The following is a 26,471-nucleotide window of genomic DNA, read 5'->3' on the forward strand; positions in this document are numbered from 1 at the left end:
CCAGCTCAGCACCTGTAACTCTATTTGTTAAAAAAATCTATACAAGTAACATTTTTCCTTTATTTTTTGGACCATGCTAGATGTACCTAATTTTTTTTACCTAATGCTTTTCATACACTCACAATAGAGATGTCGGGGCCACATGTTAGGATTATTTTATTCACGCGAGTCCACGTGCTTGTGAGAGTAGGTAAACCATTTGGTAAATCAAATTATATACACTTAGAATTATCCTTAATTTTTTTGTCCTATCGTGTCCAACATAACAAATATGTCACAAGAAAATAATCTGGATGGAGAAACCAATACCAACCTTCGTAGCCTACTCCACTAGCTCAATCAGCATGCAGCAATATGAGGTTGCTAATGAAGACACCAACTCAAGGTCCTCGTTACAATGCTAAGTACCTGACTCTGCTTATTTAGTAAAATTCTAAATCAATAGACCTTTGTGTCCAAAAATTTGAGCACCATATCTCAGATTCTAAAGAAAAGGGACGTGAGATCAAATTTTTTAGTGCAAAAGCAAATAGATCGAAGATGAAGCATATCCATAAAATAAATAGTACAATCATCTAGCAAGATCTCGAGTGTTTCACTTTAGGCTGGCATCTACACAATGACATACAATACAACATTTGACCAGTCAAACAACAGCACTTAAAAGCTAGAACTGCTTTTGCACATTGGCAAAGATAAATAAATCTGTAATGCAAATTTGTCTGACAACCAGAAACAGCAAGTGAAACGACAGTGCTGAATGACCAGATATACTATCTGCTTCTTTTACAAGGATTCATGGTTCATTACCACTGAAAAATGCAAATACCAGTCACAAAAAAGCTGTGCAGATGTTCAACGAACAGTAAGTGATAGAAGCAACTGCATACTAGTTTTAGCAGCTCTAGTGTTTCAGCCTACTTGGCCTCCAGAAGCATCTGCAGGCTGTTTACAGTTCAAATATCGATAAAAGCTTTAGGGTTCCTGCCTACTCGTGTTTCCAGGAGCATCTGTAGGTGGTTTACGATTCAGATAGCGTATAACAGCATCTTCCACCCTGTCAAGAAGATACTCTGATTTCAGTAACAAGTCCAGGATTATGGGGATATGATAGGAAGTAAGTTTAACTCTAAAATGGAAGCAGCTGATATCTCATGTAGAAAACATAACCTACCAAATACCAATACTTTCCTATTTCCTTCGTATTGAATACAAGAGTCACTTAAAACTAATTTCTACACTTATTTTATTTTATTTTATTAGTTTATTATTTTTAAAATAAACTTTGCCAAACAAGATCTGATGAAAACTTGGAGATATAGTTTGGCGCTTGTAATGATTATTATGAGTGCATGAAAAAAGTTGGCCAGTATCACAGTGCTCAACTCTGTGTCAACTGTGGTATTATATTTTCTTCTTATTGGCAGGTGGACACAGCTGCAAATGTCCAACCTGAAGATGTAGAAGTTATCTGGAACTTGAGAGGGATACTGAACACCTCATGGCACCGAGTTCATGTTCGGGTTGGGCATTCCAGTATGTAGACAAAGCAGTCGGATCTAACATCCTGCACTGTCGGGGACTGGTTTAGATGTGGATAACATGTAATTTATCGTGTTTTTAGGAAGTTTATACGATCATCTGTACAATATTATATTTCCCAGTTTCCAAACGTGTGAAAGAAATTATGTTCTGTTCTTTAAAGATTTCGCTGGAATTTTTTGAGCTGTTTTGGTAAAATGGGATTCCTATAGTGAGAGATGACATCCCTTTTAACGTATTTCTATATCAAATATGTCAATAAGGACACCTCTTTATGTTAATGTGACGATATCTTAGAATTGAAGAAATAGTGCAAACTTGAAAATTTTACCCAGATCTCAAGACCAGAAATTTCTAGTTCTATGTCACCAAAGATACTTATTATCTATGGCGTTACACATCAGTAATCTCTTTGAATGAGGGCAAATCTCTACAATGATTGTAACGAGACAATAAAAGATTGATATCAGCCCCTTCAAGAGATTACCTAAAGCAATCCTATGAAAGTTTGCTAAACAAATGTATGCTCATTCTTCAAATAAATTTCCTCTTAATTCAGGTAAATAATTGAAATGTAAGCTCAGGCTTCCACATATTCCATTTAAAGCAGCTTGCAGAACTGAGACGTGTTTTGTGCATCATCTTTCAAAATTTAAATACGTTTTACTTTTGAGAAATGCTACTTTTATAGGTTGTTTTAACATATGTAGTTACAGAATGTTGAATTGGCAAAATTTCAAACATTTTGTACAAAAAAAGAAAAAGATAAAAAAGATTAAATCAGCCAATGAAATCTTGCCAGCTCAGCACCTGTAACCCTATTTGTTAAAAAAATCTATACAAGTAACATTTTTCCTTTATTTTTTGGACCATGCTAGATGTACCTAATTTTTTTTACCTAATGCTTTTCATACACTCACAATAGAGATGTCGGGGCCACATGTTAGGATTATTTTATTCACGCGAGTCCACGTGCTTGTGAGAGTAGGTAAACCATTTGGTAAATCAAATTATATACACTTAGAATTATCCTTAATTTTTTTGTCCTATCGTGTCCAACATAACAAATATGTCACAAGAAAATAATCTGGATGGAGAAACCAATACCAACCTTCGTAGCCTACTCCACTAGCTCAATCAGCATGCTGCAATATGAGGTTGCTAATGAAGACACCAACTCAAGGTCCTCGTTACAATGCTAAGTACCTGACTCTGCTTATTTAGTAAAATTCTAAATCAATAGACCTTTGTGTCCAAAAATTTGAGCACCATATCTCAGATTCTAAAGAAAAGGGACGTGAGATCAAATTTTTTAGTGCAAAAGCAAATAGATCGAAGATGAAGCATATCCATAAAATAAATAGTACAATCATCTAGCAAGATCTCGAGTGTTTCACTTTAGGCTGGCATCTACACAATGACATACAATACAACATTTGACCAGTCAAACAACAGCACTTAAAAGCTAGAACTGCTTTTGCACATTGGCAAAGATAAATAAATCTGTAATGCAAATTTGTCTGACAACCAGAAACAGCAAGTGAAACGACAGTGCTGAATGACCAGATATACTATCTGCTTCTTTTACAAGGATTCATGGTTCATTACCACTGAAAAATGCAAATACCAGTCACAAAAAAGCTGTGCAGATGTTCAACGAACAGTAAGTGATAGAAGCAACTGCATACTAGTTTTAGCAGCTCTAGTGTTTCAGCCTACTTGGCCTCCAGAAGCATCTGCAGGCTGTTTACAGTTCAAATATCGATAAAAGCTTTAGGGTTCCTGCCTACTCGTGTTTCCAGGAGCATCTGTAGGTGGTTTACGATTCAGATAGCGTATAACAGCATCTTCCACCCTGTCAAGAAGATACTCTGATTTCAGTAACAAGTCCAGGATTATGGGGATATGATAGGAAGTAAGTTTAACTCTAAAATGGAAGCAGCTGATATCTCATGTAGAAAACATAACCTACCAAATACCAATACTTTCCTATTTCCTTCGTATTGAATACAAGAAATTCAGGTCGAACAAGTTTCTATTCAGATAAAAAGAGAATGGACAATACTTAACAATGTCTATGACATGCCTGATATACCAGCAAAATTTCAATATTTAGGGCATTATAAGGGTTTTAACAAAGTTGCACGGACATGAACACGCTGGCAAGCGATTCTTTGGAAAGGTAGGACACAGACACATTGGGACGTGATTTAAATTCTTTAAAATTTTAAATTCATATTTCATATCCATTTTTTATTTTTATTTTTTATAGAGTTTTATATAAGACACAGCCCATGACATGCTGTATACTTGCCCGAGGGGTATCTCTAAATATCACTAGATTGTCGGGAATTTAAAAAATATATAAAACGTCTGATACGATACGACGTGACAGACACGGACATGGAGCCTTTGTACGAGTGTCTGTGCATCATAGATTTTTGGTCATTTGAATCAGTTAACAAAGCAAAAACATCTCAAATACTTCTGAAATTTATTGCATGCATTCAACTCCATCTTTTTGTCTGAACCATTTGCTTAAATAATAAGTCAGACCTAATTGCATCCAAAATAATCTGATCGACGAAACCCAACCTATTTACAACGATGATATTCAATAAAGTAAAGAGCTAAAAACAGTTAACTGGGAACAGGATGATAATTATGAACATACCAGGGTTGGCTGTAGAAATCCGATCGACGCTCTTTTTCTGGGTTGCGAATTCCTTCCCCAGAAACAACTTTCAGATCCTTGCTTTGAGAATCAATCAGAGTGTTAATAAATTCTATGGGTGACTGACTAAAACCAAGAAAGAATGCCCTTCTTCTACCGTGCTCATGGATCTTTCTTATAGCAGTACAAATTGCTTCATCACAGGCATCGATCTCTTTTGTTTTTTCAGTACTGGCCAACAGAGCATTCAATTCCCTCTGTATTGGGAAGGGTACATCAACTAGGACATCATAGCATGCAGTTCCAGCAGGACAATTTCCTGAAAGTTTGATCCTGTGCTCTAAATGTATGGGTTGTGGAGGAAACAGATGGGGTGTTATTTTCTGTGTCACTGCAGTAAATCTGATCTTTCTTTCCCCAAACACTTTCTGAAGTGGAGGATCACAATTGAAAGACGAAGGGTCATCCGGACACTGCAACTTTCTAGCCTTCACATAATGCCAAATGGCAGCCATAATTCTTGCACGAGTATCAACCTCGATACCTAATACTTCCATCAGAGCTGATGAAAGCTTATACTTTTCGGGCATATAATTCAATTCTAACCGTATATTCACGGTAAATTCTTGATCCCCTTTCCTTTTTACCTCAAAGCCTTCATGAGAAGTAGGAGACCGAGCACTATCCCATATAATCATATGGTTATCAGGATAGAGTTTCTGGTCCAAGGAAATAGTAACTCTCCTGAAAAATGAAGAGAACCTTGGATGTAAAGAGCTTGATTTCTGCATCATGCCAGCTTGGTCAGGATCCATCCCGTCCTCCAAAATCCTCCCTACAATTTTAAGGGTCCATGTAGGCGGCTCCGCATTTGGCTTCTTAGGAATTGTACGAATTTGATCAGCAAAAGTGTTAAATACATATATCCGGAGAGTTTTCTGTATGTATGACGGAGTTTTTAGAGCCTCTTGGATATCAATTTTCTTCCTTGTCAGAGCAGCATCCACTCGAGACTCAAACTCAAGGAGCTGTGTGTAAAGAGCAGATTCAGGCAAAATTGCTGCCACTCTTTCCTGTAACTGCTTCTCTGGAAGCTTCTGCTTTTTCCTGCGAATAGTAGCTGAAGCATCCATTGTCCTCATAGGAGAAACTGTGTTGTTAGGCAAGAAGCCAGTCGACCGCACAGGTGGTTTCTGCATATACCTTTTAGCATTGGCACTTCCAGCTCCTGAAAGAGAGGGAGATGGCGAACCCAAATTTGCCCCGCTGGAATGTGCTTGGTTGAATGAAAGCCCTTGAGCAGCTTGCAACTGCGCTTGAAATTGAGCATGGGCAGCCTGCACTTGTGCTTGGGCGTGAGCCTGAGCCTTCGACTGAGCTTGAGCAATGGCTTGGGCATGAGCTGGAGTTAACTGAGACATCTGAAATTGCCCCGGAAAGCCAGATCCGACTTGTTGCTGAGCAGAAGGGTTCACAGGCAACGAATTGTTGAAGGGCGACGAAGCCCCAATGTTCTTTGGTTGATTATTGTTATTTGCAGACATAGCTAAATCTAAACAATTAATAACCTCAGATAATCCCTAATCAGCATATGCATCAGCGCACAGAGAGGGACTCTAATTACTGCATATAAATGCCTAAAAGCTAATAACTATAAGAAGGAACCCAAGAAAAGCTTAAGAGTACGTAATTAAGCACGAAGCCCCAAAAACCGTATATTTTCGACGCAAAAAGAATATTTTTCGAAAAGATCAAAACTTGGCGACAGCTTATTATCACATAAAAGAGACTGTAACAATCGAAAACCTAAACCTTAATCATATACAATGCGAAAATTAGAAAAAAGTTGATAAATTATATAATTAGAAATTTTTCGATCGAAATTATTGAATAGATTACAACAGAATCTCACTGGTGCGAGGTGGAAACGGCGGAGCTTCCTTCGCGGCAGTTGACTCGCTCGGCGAGTTACGACTCAACAATGGAGCGAGTGAGGTTTCATTTTGGTTATAGTCATTTAAAGCAGATTGGGCTCATTTACAAGTCCACTATGTTTTGGGCTGTCATCCAAATTTTTGTAGACTTTGTTTTGTTTTTCTTTTTGCTGCACATAACAGAATTTTTTCTTTAATTTTGTTAGGCTAATATTTTACGAAGCATACACGTAGTAAGACAATGGTCGACATAAGTTGATTAAGTTATTATTTTTTATAGTAAACATGTCGAGTTGATATGATATATGATACTTAATGTGACATCTCACCTATCACTCACCTTTATTTTATACTGTTCTCATTTGATCATTAGAGTTCAACAGGTCATACCTTAATTGCTGTGGTCGACCTCATAATTGAGTCTTAATTTGCTAGTAACCGTGAAGAAATAACTATCGTATTCCGATTGGGGATTATGACCGCATTTTGATGTCAAATTGTCATTTTAGGATAACTAATTCTCTATTCCATGGACTAAGGAGATGTTCAATACTCTGCTGCTAATACCTACTTCCCAAAATTTTTATTATGTAGATAATGTGCAGTGTAGACTTAGAATTAAGCATCTTTGTTTTACTTGATCATCACTAAAGCACTACATAAAAGGTCGAACCCCAATTTTGAAGGCCCCTACCACTCCATTCCTGGAGTGTTGTGAGGGAGGTAAATCGAGGGATGTGCCCCATTAGATCAAGGAACAAGATCCTTTGTATCACTGGATTATGCCCTGGGGGGCCCCTGAAGCACTGCATGGCTTATAGCTAAAATTGTGTATTAATTTTTGCTGCGAGTAAAGTGAAACTATGAGAAATTTCAGAGAAAATATACTCTGTCCGAGAAGAAAATTTGAGAAGTTCAGAAAGACAAGCAACTTCCGTGATAGAATGAGGAAATTACATTACAGAGGTTAGTAAATCAAGTGAACAATGATTTACATGAAGTAAAAGTAGTAATAACAATCTTGTTACTAGACCATCCTTTATGATAATGTGGATTCGAATTCTTTAAGAATCCTCCCTCAAGCAACCATAACACAGCAATTGTAAATGAAGTTACCAAGCAGATTTTCGTCACCATCAATAGGTCTCCACTGCAATTCACTGGCATCGGCATCTGGGCTGCAAGTATATATAGCCATGTGACGGGAAAAATCCGATGGTCCTACTACAAGCAGCTCGTTTCCCAGAGACAAGAATGCGATTCCCCAACCTCCGTCCCAAGCGGATTGATTGAGTCGAGCTTTTGAGTATTTGACTGAATTCGATACGAACTTTAATCGATTTTCAATTCTCAATTTATTTAACCAATATCCAACAGCTGCGAGTAAAGTGAAACTATGAGAAATTTCAGAGAAAATATACTCTGTCCGAGAAGAAATTTTGAGAAGTTCAGAAAGACAAGCAACTTCCGTGATAGAATGAGGAAATTACATTACAGAGGTTAGTAAATCAAGTGAACAAGGATTTACATGAAGTAAAAGTAGTAATAACAATCTTGTTACTAGACCATCCTTTATGATAATGTGGATTCGAATTCTTTAAGAATCCTCCCTCAAGCAACCATAACACAGCAATTGTAAATGAAGTTACCAAGCAGATTTTCGTCACCATCAATAGGTCTCCACTGCAATTCACTGGCATCGGCATCTGGGCTGCAAGTATATATAGCCATGTGACGGGAAAAATCCGATGGTCCTACTACAAGCAGCTCGTTTCCCAGAGACAAGAATGCGATTCCCCAACCTCCGTCCCAAGCGGATCTCACCGGAACTCGCCCCAGCGCCTTCCATGAATTGGTCTTCTTCAAATACACCTTCAGCTTGTTGGAAGAACATTCAAGCAAGAAGAGTTCATTATTTACCACAGCAAGAAGTGGTGGAGAGTGGTGTGGTGATCTCGGAATGTCCTTCAACATGTCGGGAATGAGTTCCCATGTGTTTTTTGTTTCATCGAAAAATTCACCGCATGTCAGTTCTCCATCGTCATTTCTCCCACCAATCACGTAAAATTTATGGTCCATGTAACATCCGGAGCAAAACCTCCTCCTCTTTTTCATCCTCGGAAGTGGTTCCCATGATCCGTTGCCTGAATTATATTTTTCAGCGGTATCATAGGTTTCACAATTTGCTGCATCCCCCATGCCACCAGCCACATAAGCAAAGGTACCACAAGTTGCAGAAGCGAACAAGCATCTCGGGCTAGTCATAGATGGACCCTTGTACCATTTATTCTCAGCCAATTCATACCTCCAAATAACTAGACCATCAATTTCTCTACCAGAAACGAGAAGGTGAGTACCAGCACAAAGTGTCTCTTTATCTCCGCAACTAAAACAAGGATCTGACGGTAGAACTGGAAGCTTCCTATGGGACCTAAATTCTCGATCAAATGCCAACCAATTACCTTCCCCAGAAGTAAGCATGAAAACAGATGGTTCTTTAACTCCATTTTCCTTTCGAATATTGTAATGCTCACTACTTTTTAAAAGAGTCAAACCCCTTTTGTTCACAAAGCATAAGTTCAAATCACACCAATGGCACATGTGAGAATAATCTGCATCATGAGGGTCTTCACCAGAAGGATTGGGTACATTCTGATCTGAGGTATTGCCAATTTCCCAAGTCCCAACCTTATTCGAGTCAGAAGTGTCAATAGTAATCCAATCGTCACCACTGAAATCCAAATCACACCAATGGTTCCTTTCTGAACCACCAACACCCTTCTTTTCTTCTGGACTTCCTCTTTCGGTTCCTATCTTTCGTTTCCTCTTTCTTTTCCGCAAAATCCTCTGAATTTTCATCTAATCAAATGAAAAGAAAACGAGACAATGTGATTATAAACGCCATAAGCCCCTCATAAAAGAAATTCTGACATCCAACTACAAATCTGTGTCAAGGACTTGAGAGAAGCCGTGTTGGATTATTTGATATCCAATAAATCTCGGACTATGATATTAACGTGGGTTAATATTATTTCATAAGCATAGACCGATGAAAGAAATAAGTCTAATAACTAAGTCCATGAGTTACACCCAGCCCAATTATATTCCTGTTTGGATGACTTGAATCTTGATCCATTTAAGTGCTTAAAGGTCCAACTAAAAGTCTAACTTTAGAGTATATATAACGATATAACCCTAACCACTTTTCTTGTATGATTTGTGTGGTTTTGAGAGAAAAATAAAGGAATCCTGACTGACCCCTTTGGTGTGTGAAAAATAGTCTCTAAAAGTGTCCAAAACACTTGTTTACTGTATATAATTGGTAGTTTTTTCATAATATACTTTTATGGTGTCTTCTCCTTAACTTTGTGACCACAAATCATTATTTTTTCTTGTCGTGCGTAGGTAAGATTGAATAGCAACCAAGGTGAATTATATTGGTTGTGGTTTGAACTTGGTTGGATTGGTTTTTGGTAGAGCTTTGCGTTAGATTGAGCCCGAAAATTCACCAATTTGAAGATCAATTCGAAGAGCTTGGGTATTTTGGTACCCAATAAATTCGGACGATGATGTTAAACTGATTTTGGATAAGTTGTATCGACACCTTAGTGATAACTCGACCCAGAAACAACTAGGGGTCATTTGAAGCAACTTAATTGAGTTAATGTTGCTCGTGGCCCAACACTTTTGGATGACCCAAGTTGTTGCTTTACATTGGAATGATATACTGGTTATTTGGATTGTTGGCCCAATTACCCTTTGGCCCATTGGTTAACCTAAACTAGCCCATTATATATACATTCATCCTAGCTGTTTTGTGGTGCATTGGTCTTGTGAGAAAAGAGAGAAAAAGGTGAGTCTTGGCCGCCCTTTGGTTCTTCCTTGGGGATCTAATTGCTACTCTATTTCTCTTCCTTTGTTGCTTGCAAACCAATCATCAAGTATCTCCTTTGTGGGGTGAAGACTTGTGACAACCAAGTGGGAGTTGTGGGTTGAGTAAAGCTCGTTTGGTGTTCATTTGGTTGATGAAACTGAGCCCGGATCAAGATTTCTCGAGGATTTCCACGACAAGCCGTTTAGTACTTCAAAAACAAAACATTTAAATCTCCACTAAATCATCTGTTCAAATAACTAAAAATATGGATTTTCAAACGAAGGACGATAAACTAAAAACCGAAAAATTATTAAATACGCTCATACCAGAAATCCCATTTAACGGATGCAGGGCTGGCCTTAGTTCAAAAACAGATACTTTTTCCCTCCTACGAAACAGATAGGAAAGAAGATTACAAACTAAATATCAAGCTGACATGAAAAACAAATCAATAATCTCATATGATCAATACTGGAAGCAAATGAAGCGATTACTATAATCGAAAGAGTGATGGCCGACGAACAATAAAGATCTACAAAAAATTATTTCATGAGTTAAAGTCTGTCATAATTAAGAAATCTGATAACACATAAAACAGTTCTAAACCTTGAAACAAATTAATCAAAGTGAAAACATATAAAAACCAAACATCATGGTAGATAAATGCATCGCCAAGATTAGAAATCATATACCCAATTTATACAGAAGGATACAATAAATGTACACATGGAGATAGCAATAGAAGCTCACCCAGGAAGCGAAATAAGCCCAGTTATGGAAGAAGCAATAATAAAAACATTTCAACTCAACCCTAAGAAAGCATAAACCATAATGTACATTCAGCGTAAATAGAGGAAGAAAGAAGACATGTATACATAAAAAATATGTACTATAATAGATAAAGAGAAGGGCAATTCCATTTGTACGCTAGACTACATGTAGCATATCTCGAGAAAAGAGAGGTATATATGCAAGGAATTAACCCTATCAGCCGCCCCTCCAATAGGGGGCACCAAATAGTTTTTTGGCCTGAATTTAAGCTTGACCAAATTGCACAATTGATATGCAAGAAGAGGTAGTTTCTTGGAACCCCCATTTGCTTTGAAGGGATTAAAAAATTAATCATGCTACTTGTGCGTATGTGTGTGTATATATATGTATACCATTTTATTTTATTTTATTTTTAAACACAATTTTGACAATTCACATTTGATAACATTGCACTGATTCAGTTCAAAAATTATTTTTTAAATCAATGGTGTAGGTAAATATTAGATAATCAAATCAAACCGAAGGCCTGTGTATTCATAGTTTTCTTAAATCGAATTCACCGCCTCACCGGAGTGCAAAACGTTTTGATCGGTGTTCGATTTTCAGGATACAATCGGTTGTCGGTTCACGCTGCACTACGTTAACCGCCTGCGAACTAGCTGTGATATACTCTATCTCACAAAGAAATTATAAGCGCAAGGAAGAACTTGAAAGTGAGAAAAAGAATATTGTTGTTTAGAGGAAAAAGCTTGCATTTCACTTGTGATTTTCCAATCTAGAGAGACTTCTATTTATACTAATGGAGGAAAAGCTAGCTTATTAATCAAGGAGTTAAACTATTCATTGATAAAGGAGTTAAAAACATGAAGGGACTTGAGTTACTTGAATTACAATATATGAAGAGACTTCTATTCAATATTTTTCATTATTTCTATTCAATATTTTTCATTCAATTTTAACAAATGGTCCAAATGTTAACAACATCAATGTTGTCGACCATAACTGTCAAACACAATTATACAAACAGGTTAATTCTTAAAATATATGGAAAAATAAATAATTGATATGAGACCCAACATGGCAACAAAAAAAGGGCATCGTCAATTTGGGTAAAGCAGCTAGATGAGAGAGAGATTTGTATAGTCTGACTCGTGGATTTTTGCTTGTACTTTTCTTGAATTCGATATTCATTGTGAAAGGAATAATTAATTATTTAAAACATAAAGCGTCCTTTTTCCTCTAAAAGGTAGTATTCTAATAGTGATCAAGAGAGGAATTCAGTTTTTTCAATGAAGCATAGAAATGGATGCAATTTCAATTCAAGAATTAGATTCTCAAATCATGTTTGCGTTTTTTCAAACTGGCTTTTCAAATGTTGTCTTTGCATTACTTCACATACATGTTAGATTCAATTTTCACTGAAAAGATATGTTATTTCAAATATATGGGATGGTAAAAAATTGGGTTCCAAATCGTTTGTTCGACTTCATGTTAATCATCTCATTTAAAAAAATATATGTTGGTCGAGGTTGGCACATTGAATTAGTTAAACGGTTTCTTCCCAGAGCCAAAATTTTTCTATCCCCTAATTAATCTTGACATTGCACTGCAATTTAAAAGTTCTCTCTAAATATGACACCTCGAAAACGTAGTGAATGTCGAGATTTCATTAATAAAATAACAAAAATGAGACAGCATATTTAATCATGTCTTCACCATCTCTAGGTAAATATTAAAGAAGCTTCTTAGTAAAACTGTCTTCAATATCTCTTCCAATGTGCATATATTTCTTCTCTGGACATTTTTTACACAACAATATAAAAAGGGAGTGGGATGGTCGAAGAACATTTATGAGATAAACATACAAGGAAATAGTTGGTCTGGAATAATTATTATTTATATTTACCAATCAAAGAATAACATTTCTATGTATAATGACCACCAAATCTAATGATCGACGTCTTTGTATTCAACTCATATATAGCAACCGTTACCAAAACGAGTTATCATATAGAATTGAAGTAGCTCGAAAGAATTGAAACAAAGATCGTAAAATTCAATTAGCATTTTAATTAAAGAGTCGCTCTAGAAAGATCATGTACCTTAATAAGTTATAAAAATGAGAAAATTAGTGATAAAAAAATGAGAAAATTAAAAAGCTCAATCTTGACTCGTCGAATTTTGTTTAAATTAATATAAACAAACTTTCAATATATTAAACTTGAGCAACTGATTAATTAATTTATATTAATTATAAATCTTGCCATTTAGTTAGGCACGCCGTAACCCTAGCTAGAAAGTGGAAGTCCTTATCCATTTGATAAATGACTTTTATTAATAGTTTTTAACAAATTTTCTTCAAAAACGTTAAAGGTTCTGTGTTGTCTCTCCACTTATTAGTTGTTGGAATTGCCTTTAATTTCTGGTATGCTTTTCATATACTTTAAATTTGACTCGAAGTCATAATCGTGAAGAGTTACCATTTTCGTTACAAGTTTGTTTCGCCATTAAAATATAAGATCCATTGTCTGATCTTAATTTCAAATAGACTGATAAAATTCTAAGTTCAATCTATGATACATATGAAATGGCGAATTATCATGAATTCTATAGAAGAGGAAGAATACATGAATCCATGGTGATGAATAATTGGGGTTTGAGGTCTTCCACAAACTAATTACTGTACTCAATGGATTCTCTCTTACAGATGTAAATGAAGAGAGATAAATTTCGAATGACTAGTAGTACGCATGTGCGTTGTACATCTTATGTATCTAATGAATCATATGCATAATATTTTTGAAATACTAATATTGTTCACAAAAATAGTTGAGATGATTGATATTGTTAAAGAAAAATTTAAAATTGTTAAGTGTGTGTGTGTAATATGATTTTATTTATTTATTTTTTGAAAATTAAGTATATAATGTTAAAAGGTTGAATAAACTAAAATATAATGTTTTTACTATAATAACTTACAAATTTTTTTTGTCAACGTCCCACACTTTTTTATTTTTAATTTTCTACTTTTATGAAAACTTTTATTGTTTGTATTGAAACTCCACAAGAAAAGTGCAATATGTAGTTGCTAATGAGAGGTTAAATGGTCAGGAAGATGTATTTCAATAGTATGCACTATTTTTCATTGAGCCTTGTTAATGATCATTGCAAAGCATAGATGTATTGAAAAATGTTTCTATTTAATTTGAATGGATATCTTTCACAATTTGCTAAAGTTAATAAGATGTGAAAAAGGAGAACTTGTCTAGCGTCTATCTTTGTATGGATAATATGTCTATTGAAATCACAACAAATTATTCTTGTTCCATTACAAAGTCTATTGGATGGTCCAGATTCCTTAAGAGCCTCATTGGACAACTTCTTTCCAAGTTTAACTTATATGGTGAGATATGATTTGTCAACGAGGTATTTAGGAACTTCCCCTGGTAAAATTGATTTGTATTATCTATTTTGATTCATCAAAACTGACTAATTCTTCACATTCTCCCGAAAATAACCCAATTAGTTTGTAATTGAGGTAGTCAACATACTCATTTTTTATTGAAAGAATTCTACATTATGTCATGTAATCAGGAGAAACTGCATTTTCTATTAAACCTAGAACATGGTATTGATTAAGTGCAACTCCAAAGTTTCAGCATCGTCACATGCTATATTTTTATTTCATTTGGTAAACTGATGAAGTCATCCTCGTGTAAAGTTTTGTTCCATTATCAATTTGGATAAAATATTGTGCAAATCGATCGTATTTTGGGTATGCATGGTTATTTCGTATCAACTTTTTTCATTTTCTAACAATAATACGATTTAACCAAACTTTGGTTAATTGTTTGTGGTCTTGTTACTCTTGGGACGATAGCCAGTACTTGACGAAAATTTCCTTTAAATACAAAAACCTCTCCGCTAAATTGTTTTGCATTGTCCAAGATATCTCTAAAAGTTCTATCAACGATTTCTATTGTTATTTTGTTGGTAATTGGTGCTTCATCCCATATTATGAGCTTTGCTTTCGAATCAATTCTGATGTAGTACTTTGCTTTAATATACTACACATTGGTTATTCATTAGTCTGGAGTAGAAAATTAAATCTTGAATGGATGAGTCTGTCTCTTGGTATTATTAGTGTTACTAAACCTAAAGTTGTAGTAATTGCTATCATCTCTTGAGATCGAACCCTTGCTAGCAAAGCACGGTATAAAAAGGCTTTTGCTGCACCGCCATGTCCATCGATAAAAATACATCTCTGTTTTCAGTGTTCATTCTTTCAAGTATAACATCAAAAGCATACTTTTTACTGATTTAAATATGGTGTTGCTTGAAATCAAAATTTGGAGTTTCGGCAGATCAATCTAAAATTTCCTTTGTATTGGGTTCATTGTTTCTGTGCATGGTTTCAATAAGTTGAGGCAAGTCATTTATTAGATACAATAAATGTACACATGGAGATAGCAATAGAAGCTCACCCGGGAAGCGAAAAGAAACCCAGTTATCGAAGAAGTCATAATAAAAACATTTCAACTCAACCCTAAGAAAGCATAAACCCTATTGTACAATCGGCATAAATAGAGGAAGAAAGAAGCCATGTATACATAAAATATGTATTATAATAGATAAAGAGAAGGGAAATTCTATTTGTACACTAGATCTAGTGTACATGTAGTAGATCTCGAGAAAGAGGGCACCGAGGCACAGAGAGGTATATATGCAAAAAGGGGTGATTTCTTGGAACCCACCATTTTCTTTGAAGGGATTAAAAAATTAGTCATGCTATTTTTTTGTGTGTGTGTGTGTGTGTTGTGGGTGTATATATATATAAATACGGAAATGATCTTTTAAGTATCGGTATTTGGTGACATGACACACTATTTAATTGGTGAATAAGTTAATGATAGATTCCATGTATTTAATGATTCATCAATTAAATGGTGTGCCATATTACTGGTGTTTAACATAAACTAAGCACCGGTGCTTTGGAGATCACTTCACACACATACACACATACACACATATATATAATTTTGACAATTCACATTTAACAACATTGCATTCATTCGTTTCAAAAATTATTTGTTAAATCAATGTTCTAGATCTTAACAAAATCAATGTTGTCGACCATAAAACTCAAACACAATTGTACAAATAGATTAATTTTTAAGGAATATGGTAAAATAAATAATTGATACGAGACCCAACATGCCAACAAAAAAATGGCATCGTCGATTTGGTAAAGAAGATAGATTTTTATTGGTGATTTGTGAGAGGAGCGGAGAGAGAGAGAGAGATTTGTGTAGTTTGACTTGTGGGTTTTTGCTTATACCCTTCTTGAATTCGATAATCATAATGGAAATTTGAATTGCTTATTACGGTCTCCAGTGGAAGGAATAATTAATTATTTAAAATATAAAGCTTCTTTTTCCCTCTAAAATGTAGTGTTCTAATAGTGATCAAGAGAGGAATTTAGTTTTTCCAATGGAGCATAAAAATGGATGCAATTTCAATTCAAGAATTAGATTCTCAAATCATGTTTGCGGTTTTTCAAACTAGCTTTTCAAATGTTGTCTTTACATTACTTCACATACATGTTAGATTCAATTTTCACTGAAAAGATGTGTTATTTCAAATATATGTGATGATAAAAAATTGGGTTCCAAGTCGTTTGCCCGACTTCATGTTAATCATTTCATTTAAAAAATATATGTTGGTCGAGGATGGCACATTGAGTTATTTAAATTGTTTCTTCCCAGAGCCCAAATTTTGCTATCTCCCAATAAATCTTGACATTGCACTGCAATTTAAAAGTTCTATAAATGTGACAACTCAAAAATCTAGTGAAGTGTCGAGATTTCATTAATAAAATAACGAAAACGAGACAGCATATTCAATCTTGTCTTCACCATCTCTAGGTAAATATTAAAGACGCTGCTAAGCAAAACTCTCTTCAATCTCTCTTCCAATATGCATATATTTCTTATCTGGATATTTTTTTAACAACAATATAAAAGGGGAGTGGATGGATCTAAGAATATTTATGAGATAAACATTCAAGTAAAATTTTCGGTCCGTAATAATTATAATGCATATTTACCAATCATAGAATAACATTTTTATGTATAAATGGCCACCAAATCTAGCCATCGAAGTCTTTGTATTCAACTCATAGCAATCGTTACCCAAATGAGTTATCATATAGTGTTGAAGTTGCTCGAAAGAATTGATGAAAAGATCTTAAATTTCAATTAGCATCTTAGTTAAAGAGTTGCTATAGAAAGATCATGTATCTTAATATGTTGTTATAAAAATGAGAAAATTAAAAAGCTCAATCTCGACTCGTCAATTTTTATTTAAATTAAATATACAAACTTTCAATATATTAAACTTGAGCAACTGATTAATTAATTTATATTAATTATAAATCTTGCCATTTAGTTAGGCACGCCGTAACCCTGGCTAGAAAGTGGAAGTCCTTATCCATTTGATATATGACCTTTATTAATAGTTTTTAACAATTTTTCTTCAAAAAAGTTCAAGGTTATCTGTCGTCTCTCCACTTATTAGTTGGTGGTATTGCCTTTAATTTCTGGTATGCTTTTCATAAATTTTAAATTTGACTCGAAGTCATAATCGTGTAGACTTACCATTTTCGTTACAAGTTTGTTTCGCCATTAAATTATAAGATCCATTGTTGGATCTTAATTTCAAATAGACGGATAAAATTGCAAGTTCAATCTATGATACATATCAAATGAAAAATTATCAAGAATTCTATAGAAGAGGAAGAATACATGAATCTATGGTGATGAATCAATGGGGTTTGAGGTCTCCCACAGACTAATTACGGTACTCAATGGATTCTCTCTTATGTATGTAAATGAAGAGATATAAAATGTTGAATGATTAGTAGTAAGCAATTGTGTTGCACGTTTTATGTATCTAATGAATGATATGTATAATATTTTTGAAATACTAATATTGTTCACAAAAGTAGTTGAGGTAATTGATATTGTTAAATAAAAATTTAAAATTGTTAAAAAGTGTGTGTGTGTATAAAATACGATTTTTTTTCTTGAAAATTAAGTATATAATGTTAAAAGGTTGAATAAACTGAAATATAATGTTTTTACTATAATAACTTACAAAATTTTTTTTGTCAACATCCCACAACTTTTTTATTTTGAATTTTCTACTTTTATCAAGACTTTTATTTTTTGTATTGAAACTCCATGAGAAAAGTGCAATATATGGTTGCCAATGAGAGAATAAATGGTCAGGAGATATATTTCAACAGTATGCACTATTTTTCATTGAGCCTTGTTAATGATCATTGTAAAGCATAAACGTATTGAAAAATGTTTCCTCTTTAATTTGATCGGATATCTTTCACAATTTGCTGAAGTTAATAAGATGTGAAGAAGGAGAACTCGTCTAGCGTCTATTTCTGTATGGATAATATGTCTCTTGAAATCACAACACTGTTGGATGATCCAGATTCCTTAAGAGCCTCACTAGACAAATTTCTTTCCAAGTTTAACTTGTGTGGTGAGATACGATTTATCAACAGAGTATTTAGGAACTCTTCTTGGTAAAATTGATTTGTATTATCTATTGATTCATCAAAACTGGCAAATTATTCACATTCTCCAGGAAATAATCCAATTACTTTGTCATTGAGGCACTCAACATACTCATTTTTTGTTGGAAGAATTCTACTTTATGTCGGATAATCAAGAGAAACTGCATTTTCCATTAAACCTAGAACATGGTATTGATTAAGTGTAACTCCAAAGTTTCAGCATTGTCACATGCTATATTTATTTCATTTGGTAAATTGATGAAGTCATCCTCTATGTAAAGTTTTGTTCCATTATCAATTTGGATAAAGTATTATGCAAATCGATTATTATTTTGAGTATGCATGGTTTGATTTCGTAGCAAGTTTTTTCATTTTCTACCAAGAATACGATTTAACCAAACTTTGGTTAATTGTTTGTGGTCTTATTACTCTTGGAATGATAGCTAGTACTTAACGAAAATTTCCTTCAAATACAAAAACCTCTCCGCTAAATTGTTTTGCATTGTCCAAGATATGTCTAAAAGTTCTATCAATGATTTCTATTGTTATTTTGTTGGTTATTGGTGCTTCATCGCATATTATGAGCTTTGCTTCTAAATCAGTTCTGAAGTACTTGATAAAATATATTTTTATTATTGTTTAGTACTTTGCTTTAATATAATACACATTGGTTATTCATTAGTCTAGAGTAGAACATTAAATCTTGAATGGATGATTTTGTCTCTTGGCATTATTAGTGCTACTACACCTAAAGTTGTAGTAGTTGCTATCACTTATGAGATTGAGCCCTTGATAGTAAAGCACGGTATAAAAAGGCTTTTGCTGTATCGCCATGTCCATTGATAAAAATACATGTTTGTTTTCAGTGTTCATTCTTTCAAGTATAACATCAAAAGCACAATTTTTATGTGGATCTAAATATAATGTTGCTTGAAATCAACATTTGGAGTTTTGATAGAACTATCTAAAATTTCCTTTGTATTGGGTTCATTGTTTCCATGAAATGTATCAATTAGTTGAGGTAAGTCATATATTAGCTATATGGATATGTACATCTAAATTCGAAAGTTTGCCTAAAATCCAAGTAAATATATTTGATTCATTTCATTTCAATTTTATCTAATTAGATTCTGTATCATTGAAGACACATCTTTTCAAACAATCTTGTGAAAGCAAAAAGGAAATGATGATAAAAAATCGTAAAAATAATTGATAAGAACTTAAAATCAAAATCTAGTTCTAAATTTACAATTTAGGAAATAGAAACACACAATTCTCTTCAATGTTAACTTGTTTTATCTTATGAACACTACTTTTTCCTCTCTCTCTCTCTCTCTCTCTCTCTCTCTCTCTCTCTCTCTCTCTCTTTTTTTTTTATTTTTTTTAATTTTTTATTTTTTCTTGTGAAGAAGAGATATTGCGAACGAGAGAATAGACTGTGGGTGGGGAAGTAAGTATATAGGAAGTGAAAACATAGAGGCAATATGCAATAAAATTTTTGGTGAAATTCAATATAGTCAAGTACTTCTTTATGGGCATTCATCGATAAAAAAAGGGGTTGCCTAGTTAACCCTAGAAAGACATTCTTGAAATGGGGAAACTGACGTTGCAAAAGATTAATAACATTGTATATTTAATAAATTAAGTTTATATTATTGATTGAGAATGAATTAGGAAATTGTTTTATCTATGAATTAATTAATAATTTTTATTTGGCTTTATAATTAGGTTAGACTGGAGGACGAATTAATTCGAGGATTAATAGCAGAAAATCCCCTGAGAAACATTTCATTGTGTGATATACCCCTTACTTATTGGAAATTGTAGAAAACCTGTTTGAAACATTTTGTGCGAAATCCTCCCTATCGTTAATAACAGTCAAATTTCCTGTTAAAAACAATAAGAAATGCAAAATTAAAAAGGAAAAATTAAAATTTCAATACCCTAACTTTTTTTTAAATTAAATCATTTTTTTTTTATATATATACCACATATAAGTCCAAATCTTTAATTAAAACTTTATTTTCCACATGAGAAGGTACAACAATGGATGCACCAGAACCAATATTAACAATTGCACCTTTCTTCCTTGCAACCATTTCCTCTATAATACCTCTTGTACTGAAACTTGTTCCCTCCTCATTAGCTCTCACTAAATTCATCCAAATTTCTTCATCCACCTCATGAAACAACATTGCTGATGGATATGTAACTCGTACATTATTGATCAAAACATCTTTCATTTCAAGAATCCCAGCTAAAATATTTGGCCCGTAAAGTCAATTTCGAAAATCTTGATCAATGTATTACGATATACTTGGCTTGAATTTCATTAGTCCTATTTTTGAGTTTGCTCAAGTTTCTGCTTACTAGTATTAGGTTTAGACATTTTTTGGCAACGTAAACAATAAAAGCTTTCCCTATGCCATCAGTTGAGCCAGTGATCATTGCCCAAGATCCATCATTCTTGAAATTTTTGGGTTTTCTGAAAAATGTTATGGAGATCCATTTGAGAAGCAAAATAATGTTCTTGATAGAGGTAAAACCTAGAAAAGAGAGAAGAATTATGCACAGAGGTTGTTTTTTTGATGAATAAAGCTGGTTGAGAGCAGTGGCGGATCCAGGATTTTGAGTCAGCACGGGCAGTTGTTGATCGTCGACTGTCAACTGCAATAAAATATTAAGAGCCCATTTGATGTCATTTTCTTAGCAAAAAATATATTTTGAAATAGTGATTTGATAGAAAATGTGTAGTTAAAAATAAATGAAAGTTTTGAATTTGCGTATAATATTCTTTTATTAAAAAGATGTATGATTAAAAATAAGATAGATAAAAATGTATTTTGAAATAAATGAGAATCAAAAAAGGCCTAAAATTTAAATATAACAATTATTTTGTTTAAATTGAACATATATAATTTTGTTATAAGAATAAATTATATTCATCAAACGATATCGTTGCCAAGTTTTGTATAATTTAAATGAAGAGTACAGGTTTGGATGATTGAAATTGCATTAAAACCAGATGTAACATATAATATTTTGTTAAACCTAGAGTGAAAAAAGAGTAATTGCTACGATGGTTAAGCTTGCAATAATTTTAGCACAAGGTCCCAGGTTCAAATCTCTTCTGGCACTGAATTAATTTTGGTAAAAATAAAGATTCTAGAACTAAAAATATTGCAAAATAACTTGGTTGCCAAAACATTCAAACTCAAGACCTACATCATGTATATGCACAGTCTAACTAACTTAACCTGAAGGGATGATTGAAACAAAGACACATTATCAGTAATATTACCTAAAATGTTGTTTGTTGTCAACCAAAAAAAAAAAAAAAAAAAAAAAAAAAAGAGTTGCCGACGGATCCAGCACGTGTAGCTGCGGGAGTTTGTCAGGCACTGAATCCGCCAGTGGTTGAGAGCATTTTTTGAACCTTGGGAAGATCTTATTTCAAAGGTTAAAATTTGTTGAGGTTCATTATAAGCTTTTTCCGAACTTATGGAGAAAACTGCAATTAATATTTCTTTATTGTTCTCTATTTTCTCGAAAGAAAGAGTATGAAATTCTTTTTCCCTTCTACAGGGACCACGAAATTGGATCCATGCATCAGTTTATTTTAATGCAAAGAACATGACTCCACCAGCCATTGGAAAGCATTTCCAAACCAAAACCAAAAATGAGGAAGAAAGATTAAGTGGGGTAGGGGTGTGGAAAATAAAGTTTTAAAGATTTGGAATTATAAGTCGCACATATAAAAAATTTGGATTTAATTTGTAAAAAACAAATAAAAAAATTTGGGCATTGAAATTGCAATTATTCCTTCTTAATTTTAATATATATATATATTTTTACTATTTTAACACAAATCAGACATATATTGACATCAAGGAATTTTCACACAAAATATTTCAAAGATGGGAGGTTTTATATGATTTCCAATATGTAGAGTTATATCGCACATGAAAACGTTTCTTAGGGGTGTTTTCTACTATAAATCCTTAATTCTATAAGTTCATGAACTTTGCCATTTCATCACTGATATCTTAATATACTTTTGCAAATCATTGTTGAAATATTTTTTAACCGCACTATTAATGATTTTAGCAATAGTTTGGATTGAAAATAAAAAATTCATTACTGAAACATTTTGTTTTCATGCTATACAATAATAATTTTTAATTGTACACAATAATGCTTTTCTTAAATAAATATAACAATTCTTATTGTTGAAATATTTTTTTTATTATCTATACTAATATTTTCTAAGATTTTTTCATTGCATATAATAATGCTTCTTGTTGAAACTTTTTTTAATTGTACATAATAATGATTTTTTTTTAACGAAAGCCATAATACCAATAATTAGTAATAATTGTATTTAGTGGTGTAGAAGTTAATTTTTTTTTTTTTGTAAATAAATTAAATATAGTGTTAAATAGATATCGCGTGAGGTATATTGGGCTTATGATTAAATATATAAGGGTAAAATTGATAATTAAAAATTTCTCCTCAATAATTCCTTTTTATATATATCGTAGAATAGCCTTGGGGACCATAACCCTTAAACTGTTTTATATATTAATTTTAATTGGAGTTCCATTAACCTTAAATATTCTAGTAACGAGTAACTACATTTTGCAAATTCCTTATCTAATAGATGCTTTAGAGACCAACATCTGGATAACTTATATTGATTTTACTTAATTAGATAGCTCATAACAACTATTAATTAAACATATAAGCTCATCGCAGAAAATAGTAAACAGTTCACAGAGCTGGTCCTGTGATTTATGGGCTCTGAGACGAAGCGTGTAAAGTAGGCCCCCCAGCGAAAGCAATTTAAATACAAAATTCAACGGTGTATTATGCGACCCATTGCTAACTTAAAAAACTAACATTAAAACAACAACTAAATATATTATAAAAACGATTTATATTATAAACTATCAAAACCAACAATGTTTCAAACAATTAGTTGAGTATTATTCGTCTTGCCGTTTTAGAGGCAAAAACATCAATCAAATCTGAATAATTTAGCTACCCAACCATTTCTTTTTCTATTGATAATATAGCCAACTCGTTTAATCTTTCTTGTGACATAGATGATCGAAGATAGGTCTTGATCAACTTCAATTTTGAGAAACTTCTTTCCGTAGATGCAACTGTAACTGGTATGGTTAACAAAATTTTGTAAGCAATATAAGCATTTGAGTAACAAATATTGTGAGTCTTCAAATATTGCAGCACTTCAATTGCTTTTGTTGTTTCATTTGGTAAATAAATCTTCAAGACTTGTAACTCCGAACATAAATCATTTCCATTGATGTTCGAACGCCCATCATGTTCAAGATATTTCTCAAGATTCATACAAGAGTTCAACAAACTTGATAAAGTCGCATCCCTTAACCTTTTCAAATTAAACAAAAATCCAATTATGTCATCATATTGTTTGAATTGTTCAAATTGACTCCTCAGAGAAGATAGAGCTTGATCAATTATAAAAATAAAGTACTCATCTTTAAAAGATTTTTCTGCTGATTGCTTTACCTCATCACTACCGCTTTCATCAAATTGTTTTTTCCTTCGAATTATGCGTTTTTTTGTAAATACAGCTTCAATTCCCATGTCATTTGCTTTTTTTGTTGCTTCATCCATAGCAACGGCAAATCCGATTTATCTATAATCTTCAAAAAATAAAACAAGTCTTTGCAATAGATCGATAGCATGATCAATATCCATGGATTCGGTTTGAAAAAATTTACTCACAATATTGACTGCATGCAACAACCGATACTAGATTACTATGCCAAGCAAAAACTCAAAATTCTGAAGTTCATGTGTTGCTAACGACTCGGCTTCGCTCTTCACTTTAGGATTTTCGTTAGATTCTGCCAAATCAAGTAAGGCTTCTCTTATCTGTGCAGTTTGCTCCATTATAGGCTTCACACTCTCAACATGACTTTCCCAACGTGTTTGTGACAATGGCTTTACCGTCAACCCTTTTACATTATCTTTGAAAAATTTTCATCGCTTGGTAGAAGAGGAAAATAAAGTGTAGATGCATTGTATCACTCCGAAGAAGGGTACAGCTTTGGAACAACAATTCACCATATCACATCATGCTAGATTTAGACTATGAGCACTACATGGAGTATAGAAAGCTCGGGGATTCATTTCGTGTACTCTTTTTTGTACACATTTGTGCTTCCTGCTCATGTTAGATCCATTATCATACCCTTGTCCTCTAATGTCATCAATATCCAGATCAAGTTTGATCAAAACCTTTTGAAGCTCGGTTGCAAGTCCAAGTCCTGTTGTGTCATCTACCTTAAAAAATTCAAGCCAATGTTCCTCAACTGTAGGTAAGTTTGATGAATCATCTACAAATCGTACTATTAAAGACATCCGCTTCTCACGACTTGCATCTAGAGTACAATCAAGTATAACCGCGAAATATTTTGCATGTTTAACTTTCTTGACAATTGCATTTCTCATGTCATTAGCCAACAACTATATCAACTCATTTTGGATTTTTTTTGCCAAGGTACCTGTATTGAATCTCTCTTGCATTAGCCCGCCGATGGTGCTCTTTCATTGCTGGATCAAACTCACTAACTATTTTCACCATTTGTAAAAATAGGCCATTATTCTCAACATTTAGTCTCTCATCATCTCCTCGAAATGGCAAGGTATTTTTGGCGAATCTTTTAACCATAGCGATTATCCTTGTTAATACATGCCTCCAATGTTCTCTTTCTGCATCGATCAACAATTCAACGCTTTTATCAATTGTAGTTTTTGTTCGAAGCCTATTTTCCAATTCAATCCAGCCAGTCATGCAACATAAATGGTCTTCATTTCCTTCATGACTTTTAATAGACCGATGCAAATTATACCAATCTTTGAATCCATCATTACCTAGTTGGCCAACTTTGGTCACATTTTTGGGTGTTTTAAATAGCTTCCAACAAAAGCAGAAGATCATGTCCATAGATATTGAATATACTAGCCATCTTCTATCAATTGTTTGCCCATTTCGTAGCAGTCGCTTATATTGTGAAGAATCGAAATGTCTATTTGTACAATCTTTTAGAAATGAGATGTTATCAACTCCTTTTGGACCCCTTTCAACTAAGTAATCTCTTGTTTTCTGATCAATGATTTTCCAATTCTCGGGATCCTCCAAATTTAGAGAAAAGGAACCCTCTTCTTCTTTATCATCTTCTTCATTATTAGAGGCGGGTTTCATCACTTCTTCTTCTTTATCATCTACTTCATTAACATAGTCAGGTTGACTCACTTCTTCATCCATACTATCTACTTCATTAACATGGGCAGGTTGAATCTCTACTTCATCCTCATTCAACGCATTCACATTGTTGCTTTTGAAGTACTTGTTAATATCCCCTACTTGACTTTGAATCAATGCAATTTCATTTCATTTCCTTTTCCTCTTTTGAGTACCAGACTCATATTTAGGAGACATAGTGTATGAGTCTGTATCTAATGTCCAATGATTAACCTAAAAAATAATTACAAAATATCTCAATCAACACACAATTACAATTTCCAATACAATTACTATGTGCGCCTGTGCAATTGTTCATCCCACAATAACCAATCATATAAGCCGACCAGGCTGCAATTATATAAGCCGACAAGGCTTCAAACATTTTCAATCTCTTTAATAACAAGTTAGGGCAAGACATTGCTTATCTGAGAAGTGAAATTTTGATGATAATTGTAGAATTACACGGTTGAGTATGATCTCGTCACAACTCACAAGCCTGAAACAAAAATTTATATAAAATTATATATGATGTCTAAGATTTCCAAGCCTAAGATCTAGTGATGAGGGAATTAAGAATATTTAAGAGTAGCAAACCTTGATTTTATTGTTCGATTTTAGTTAGTTGTTCTCGATAATTAATTAATATTTGACGTTTGAATACATAAGACTCTTATAACCATCACATTCAAAATTGCAATCCTTACAAACTTGCTAAAAAGTTAATTTGTTTAATGAAATATGGTGGCAGAGCCACTTTGGGTTAAGCACCGTTTCTATCAACTAAAAATAAT

At 33.5% G+C, this 26,471-nt stretch overlaps 3 protein-coding genes across 10 annotated transcripts; all 3 read right to left on the minus strand.

The window, feature by feature from the left end:
• Positions 1-2,870: 2,870 nt before the first annotated feature.
• Positions 2,871-6,221, minus strand: LOC111404246 (SWI/SNF complex component SNF12 homolog). The gene is made up of 2 exons (XM_023033042.1): positions 4,217-6,221; positions 2,871-3,397 (listed from the first exon to the last, which is right to left on the minus strand). The coding sequence occupies exons 1-2, from the start codon at positions 5,758-5,760 to the stop codon at positions 3,316-3,318; spliced, it is 1,626 nt and encodes a 541-aa protein (XP_022888810.1). The 5' UTR covers positions 5,761-6,221; the 3' UTR covers positions 2,871-3,315.
• An 840-nt stretch (positions 6,222-7,061) lies between these two features.
• LOC111404248 (F-box/kelch-repeat protein At3g27150-like) lies at positions 7,062-11,097 on the minus strand. Of its 8 annotated transcripts, none has more exons than XM_023033046.1 (4): positions 10,775-11,095; positions 10,519-10,556; positions 10,351-10,412; positions 7,596-9,009 (listed from the first exon to the last, which is right to left on the minus strand). In XM_023033046.1, exons 3-4 carry the CDS (start codon positions 10,360-10,362, stop codon positions 7,762-7,764), a joined length of 1,260 nt encoding a protein of 419 aa, XP_022888814.1. In that variant the 5' UTR covers positions 10,363-10,412; positions 10,519-10,556; positions 10,775-11,095; the 3' UTR covers positions 7,596-7,761. The 8 variants fall into 8 exon arrangements, with proteins under 8 accessions (XP_022888813.1, XP_022888814.1, XP_022888812.1 ...); XM_023033044.1 differs by having other exon boundaries at positions 10,497-10,556; XM_023033045.1 differs by adding an exon at positions 7,062-7,419 and having other exon boundaries at positions 7,953-9,009; positions 10,351-11,097.
• A 9,587-nt stretch (positions 11,098-20,684) lies between these two features.
• LOC111404819 lies at positions 20,685-24,044 on the minus strand. Its single transcript, XM_023033568.1, has 3 exons — positions 23,831-24,044; positions 23,467-23,552; positions 20,685-21,053 (listed from the first exon to the last, which is right to left on the minus strand). The coding sequence occupies exons 1-3, from the start codon at positions 24,042-24,044 to the stop codon at positions 20,685-20,687; spliced, it is 669 nt and encodes a 222-aa protein (XP_022889336.1).
• Positions 24,045-26,471: the final 2,427 nt, after the last annotated feature.

The sequence above is a fragment of the Olea europaea genome, chromosome 11, assembly GCF_002742605.1.
Source record: "Olea europaea var. sylvestris chromosome 11, O_europaea_v1, whole genome shotgun sequence".
Classification (NCBI taxonomy): Eukaryota; Viridiplantae; Streptophyta; class Magnoliopsida; order Lamiales; family Oleaceae; genus Olea; species Olea europaea.

What these genes read in the sequence shown, in the direction of transcription:
- LOC111404248 (XM_023033045.1), bottom strand. An exon ending in GAGATCCGCTTGGGACGGAG is followed by an intron (nt 7,420 to 7,952) that starts GTTGGGGAATCG and finishes CTTGGGACGGAG; the next exon opens with GTTGGGGAATCGCATTCTTG.
- LOC111404819 (XM_023033568.1), bottom strand. Translation starts at nt 24,044, where the DNA reads ATGGATGAAGCAACAAAAAAAGCAAATGACATGGGAATTGAAGCTGTA. An exon ending in TGAACAATTCAAACAATATG is followed by an intron (nt 23,553 to 23,830) that starts ATGACATAATTG and finishes ATACCAGTTACA; the next exon opens with GTTGCATCTACGGAAAGAAG. An exon ending in TCACAAGAAAGATTAAACGA is followed by an intron (nt 21,054 to 23,466) that starts GTTGGCTATATT and finishes ATTTTATTGCAG; the next exon opens with TTGACAGTCGACGATCAACA.
- LOC111404246 (XM_023033042.1), bottom strand. Translation starts at nt 5,760, where the DNA reads ATGTCTGCAAATAACAATAATCAACCAAAGAACATTGGGGCTTCGTCG. An exon ending in GATTTCTACAGCCAACCCTG is followed by an intron (nt 3,398 to 4,216) that starts GTATGTTCATAA and finishes TCTTCTTGACAG; the next exon opens with GGTGGAAGATGCTGTTATAC.